Source organism: Centroberyx affinis, unplaced genomic scaffold (assembly GCF_046629955.1).
Source record: "Centroberyx affinis isolate AG114_WGS23_722 - 3 ecotype Tasmania unplaced genomic scaffold, CSIRO-AGI_Caff_v1 ptg000400l_1, whole genome shotgun sequence".
NCBI classification, from domain to species: domain Eukaryota; kingdom Metazoa; phylum Chordata; class Actinopteri; order Beryciformes; family Berycidae; genus Centroberyx; species Centroberyx affinis.
The window spans coordinates 201,866-207,082 of NW_027279068.1; the positions used below are offsets into that span (position 1 = coordinate 201,866).

Consider the following 5,217-nt stretch of genomic DNA (forward strand, 5'->3'; position numbering starts at 1 on the left):
TCAAATTTATTTATTTATTCAGGTATTATTTCTGTCTTTAAACCTAGAGTGGAAACAACTGTTGTTGATCTTTGTCCTTTTTGAGGAACGAATGAATTGTTTGTTTAGGATAGCATTATTCTCCAGTGACTTCAGATGCATTTAGTTATCTGCTCTCTCTCTACCTCTCTCAGACCAAAATAACCTAAACAAAACATTGCAATGCAAAGCTCATGTAAGTCAGATTTCCTAATCGATAGTATATGTAAACTGGGTCATCTGCTTCCTGTTTAAAAATAAACCAGCCACACAACATAATAATAACTTGTGCACAGAGAAACCAGCAATGGCCTCACCACAGGTAACTATGGGTCAGTTGAAACACTGCTGCACTGTCCAAGCTCAGATGATACAAATGACAGTAGTATCAGTGCTTTTCAAGGGCAAGTGGTTGATAAATTAACTGACTCTCCTCAGAAGTGGCAGAATATTCAGCTTAGTGGGTGCAAGTTCAATAAATGAATTATTTCCCCAACCTAACAGTATTGTGAATTGGTTTGAGCATATGGATTGTGGAAAGCTCACACCTCCACCATCTGTTAAATGATATTAACATAAATACACATATTTCACTTCACCTGGAGATAACTTTATAATTACACAACTCATTTGGGCTCTGCACTTTGTCAAATTATTATTATCCTCTCTAGGTGGCAGACACAGATGAACTGTGACTGAGAGCATTCCAACTGAAGACATCATGAAATTTGAATTTAAAATGGAAATAACCGTTGAAATTTGAAATTGCTGGCTGAATATCAAGCGACAGGCTTCTCTCGTTCAAGTCTCAGCTTGTTGGGCAGGAGGAAACAACATCCTAAACGCAGAGATTGATCAAATGAACAGGTTAATGATTGACCTGACTCGAGACAGCCTATAAAAGCCCAAGATCCTCACCCAGTGTCCCTTTACACAGAGAGAAGACAGGACTGCCAGCTGCTCCCCTGACATCACAGGCACACAGCTGGTGAAGCAGCACTACAGCGGAAATATGAAACTAACGCTCATCCTCTTACTGTGTGTCCTGTTGGCTGCCTGGGCGCCTGTCCTCTGTGGCAAATCTGAGGATCCTCTCCTGCAGCCTGAGGCTCCTGTTGAAACCCGCTCCCGCTTCGCCGCTCTGGATGACGTGCGTCTCCTGGCCAACGGCCTCCTCCAGCTGGGCCAGAGCCTCCGGGAGTTCGTCCACAAGACGAAGGGACAGATCAACGACATCTTCCAGAAGCTCAACATCTTCGACCGCTCCTTCTACCAGCTGTCGGTGCTGGCCAGCGAGATCAAGGAGGAGGAGGAGGAGCTGAAGAAGACCACAGTGGTGCTGAAGGCCAACAACGACGAGATCAAGAGCCTGTCTCTGGAGATGAGCTCCAAGATGGACAGCATCCTGGTGGAGAGGAGCCAGCTGCAGAACAAAGTGGGAGGCCTGGAGGAGAAGCTGAGCAGTCTGTCCCAGGGCCTGGTGACAAGCGAGCAAGTGGTGGAGATCAATGCCCTCAAGGTGAGTCACCTGGGGTCACAGAGGAAACACAGGCTTGGGCCTGCACGCAGCGTTTTGTCCAGATGTCTTGTGAAAAGGCTTCTGAAACATCATTTAGATCATGTGGCACTAAAAACTGAAACCTAGACAAATGAAATCCTTCCAGGTAGGATGGCAGCTTCTCTCCCAGCTCTTCTAAAGTAACATTTCTGCATAGATATAATTATGACAGCAAAACTTTTTTAAGGCAATGCAAACCTCCATTACACTATATTGTAAATGTCGTACTAAAATAAAACCACCAAATACTCTGATGTTAGACAATTTATTTTAGTAAGAGGTAGCATTGTACTATGCTGTTGCATGATGTTCAACATGTTTTCTCAATGTACAATTGCTACAGTACCCACTCAAAATATTATACATGGGACTATATATCAAAATTCTATATATTGCAATACAAAAATGTCACAATATCATGGGGCAGAAAATGAATCGTGATATTAGCTCCATTTTATTCTGCTGTAGTAATCACAAATGAGACTGCTTGCCCATCACAATTTCACAAGCTCTCCATCCAAATTATATTATTGCACTTGGCAAAGACATTTTTAAATTGTTGTTTACATTCTAGCAAGCCAATGCCATTACTAGAAAGATTTTGTCCTACTTTGTTGTCACTGAACTTTTATTTATTACATTGTATCGTGGACCACATATCACAAATCATATCGTGTCCCCTCCCTATTATATATTATATTAAAAATTAAATTAGCATTCTCTAGAAGAAGCCCATTTTTCCCCCTTTTTTCCACATCAGGACGTGATCCACAGCCAGGAGCAGAGCATCACAGAGCTGCTGAGGGCTGTGAGGGAGCAGAGTGACCAGCTCAACCACCAGAGGATTAAGATCAAGCTTCTGGAGGAGAAGGTGCTTATTATGCCGTTACAGCAGTGTGAGGGCAATTCCACCGAAATTGACCTTTAGGTTGTTATTGTGCAAAAGTACACATTTTCCAAAAAATTCCCAAGATTTTCTTTTCAGCTGCTTTTTGAGTTATGAGCTCTCAACATCATCAAATTGCATTTCCTGAGTTGGTTGAAAGAAACTTTTACGGAGTGCTGCTGCTGTACTATATAATTTAAATTCTTAAAGCTTAGAAGTACATGAAGGAGCTGTCCATAACGTTTTTCAACCATCTCAGGCAGTGCCCTTCAATGATATCACAGGATTGCATTTTCCTTGGTCTTGAGAGCTCAAAACTCATAAAGCAGCTGCAAAATATCTGAAAAACTTGGGAAAATGTCTACTTTTGCGGAAAACAACCCAAAGTTAGTATGTGTGGAATTGCCGTTTAACCCACAGAATTTCTCAAGAGTCAATCTGAGGATTATGTCCACAAGATAAAGTGATCTTTTTTCATAACAATTTTCTTTTTCAGTTTACTACCAACACATTTGCCCAAGAGACCATTGAGAGGACGCCTGACATCTTTAACACTGAGACACCGACCCTGACCCCTTATCTGACCACCACCTCCACTAACAGTACACAAATTAAGGGTAAGATGATTCATAAAACATTGAGAAACACACTGAGTGACAGCAGGATTTGTAATCTGTCATTTATTTCAACAAGCTCAAGAACCACAGTGGTAATAAGTATTTTATTTTATTGTGTCATCGTTGCATACTCATCGATGCTTCACATTCACACCTGAGAGCTGCACAGTCTTCTACTGGCCACTAACTGGTTGGGGGTTTAGTGCCTTGTTCAAGTGCAGAAGTTACTGAGAGAGTTTTCCTGCTAGTCTGGGGAATTGAACCGGAGACTTTCCAGTCAGGAGTCCACATCTCTAACCTCTAGATGGCCGTATTCCAGCTGCTAAATTTGAAGCCTCAAGATTGACACTATGTGTGTGGTTGTCCTTCTGACAGATCTGCCATCAGACTGCAGTGAGCTGTTCAACAGAGGGGAGCGAGTCAGTGGCGTCTACACCATCAGGCCCAACAGATCTGAGCCCTTCATGGTCGTCTGTGACATGAGCAAAGGTAAATCTCACAGAAAGGAAACACTAACAAGGGATATGCTTTTGTTGAATCACATTTAATGGAGTCTGTGTTGAGCCCAAGGTGACTCTCCTGCTTAAATCAAGTCATCCACGTTTTCTCTTCATCCCTTCTTTCCATTTCCATTCCACCACAGACAGTGGTGCAACAGTCATCCAGCGAAGGAGGGATGGTTCAGTCAACTTTGATCAGACCTGGGAGAAGTATGAAAATGGATTCGGTGATTTTCAAGGTGAAAGATGCTCTTCTCTACTCTAGACTCTACTCTAAGCACATGTGTGTACTGTTGCCAAACCAATCGCCAACTGCCAAATTCTTATTGACTTTTATTTCTCGTTGTGATAATAAGTTTTGGACCTTTCTAAGCACTGTAAATAAGCTGTGTTCTCATACAAGAATGCACGCACCTCTTCATGTTAGTGAGTGTTAACACAGGCCAATGCTCCTCAGCCCTGACCTCTTGATCTCTCTCTGTTACAGGAGAGTTTTGGCTGGGACTCAGGAAGATCCACTCTCTAGCTGCTCAGGGCAACTCTGTCCTTCACATCCAGCTGGAGGACTGGAAGCAGGGAGAGCGCTTCATCCAATACAGCTTTAACCTGGAGGGTCCTGAGAGAAATTACACCATTCACCTCACTCAGCTGTCCGGAGATCTGCCTGACGCCATGACCAACCACTCAGGCATGATGTTCTCCACCAAGGACAGGGACAATGACAACCACCAGGACTCCAACTGTGCCCATAACTACACAGGTAACACTGGTGCACCCATGCCAAAGATCTGTTTCATCCAAATGTGAAAAAGTAACATTGTCTGAATCTGAATAGATGAGGAAAGATGGAAAGATGGGGGATTCATGAATATATGATTTGACTTTAGGTCCTTACTAAACTATGCAATGAAAGGCTGTTAAAAGGTAATTTGATTTAATGCTATGCAGAAGAGTCATATCAGGGTTGCTTTTTCTGTACTCCATGTGATTTCTGTCACCTTCCAGGCGGCTGGTGGTTCAACGCCTGCGGAGACACCAACCTGAACGGGAGGTACCTCCCCATAAGGCCAAAGGGCCGCTCGGAGCGCAGGAGGGGGATCCACTGGAGGCCAAGCCGAAGGGCCTCCTACTCCCTCAGGTTCACCCAGATCTCCATCCACCCCACCTCTGCTGCCTCTACTTCAGCTTCCTCCGAGACGGGCGCCTTCCTCTGAACCGACGCCGACGATCTCCTGTGAAAATAATCGAAACAAAGCAGCAGAATACAATGGTGTCTTTGGGAAACTTTGGCAAAGCTTCATCTGGGCAGTCATGGTTTAGGAAGGCATGGGCGGATAGGAAGATTAAAGTCGATTACATAGGATGCTGACTCAGCTGGATACTTCTGAGCGGGATTGTGTCCTAAACACAGAGCCAGCCAAGAGAATGAGGAAAAGTAAAGTTCCTTCCTATGCCCATCATAGGCTCTTATATAATAAGAACATCAAAATAAATTGTGAAATCTGAAAGAGAAATATACTGGAATGTAGTTAGAATTTAGCTGATTGTTAAGATCCTCCCGTTATGGCATAAGATGTATTTTCAGTCACTGTATCTCAGAGGTTGTACATTATAGTAGGGGAGAAGTGAATGCACACA

At 43.4% G+C, this 5,217-nt stretch overlaps 1 protein-coding gene across 1 annotated transcript; it reads left to right on the forward strand.

Annotated features, from left to right (window-relative positions):
* Positions 1 to 1,030: 1,030 nt before the first annotated feature.
* On the forward strand, positions 1,031 to 4,793 carry LOC139641793 (angiopoietin-related protein 3-like). The gene is made up of 7 exons (XM_071516390.1): positions 1,031 to 1,537; positions 2,337 to 2,447; positions 2,959 to 3,079; positions 3,455 to 3,568; positions 3,723 to 3,818; positions 4,067 to 4,339; positions 4,585 to 4,793. The coding sequence occupies exons 1-7, from the start codon at positions 1,031 to 1,033 to the stop codon at positions 4,791 to 4,793; spliced, it is 1,431 nt and encodes a 476-aa protein (XP_071372491.1).
* The last annotated feature ends 424 nt before the right edge of the window (positions 4,794 to 5,217 follow it).

Bases quoted from the DNA above. Each gene is read 5' to 3' on its own strand.
- LOC139641793 (XM_071516390.1), top strand. From the start codon at position 1,031: ATGAAACTAACGCTCATCCTCTTACTGTGTGTCCTGTTGGCTGCCTGG. The intron at 2,448-2,958 runs GTGCTTATTATG...TTTCTTTTTCAG, and splicing joins TCAAGCTTCTGGAGGAGAAG to TTTACTACCAACACATTTGC. The intron at 4,340-4,584 runs GTAACACTGGTG...GTCACCTTCCAG, and splicing joins CTGTGCCCATAACTACACAG to GCGGCTGGTGGTTCAACGCC.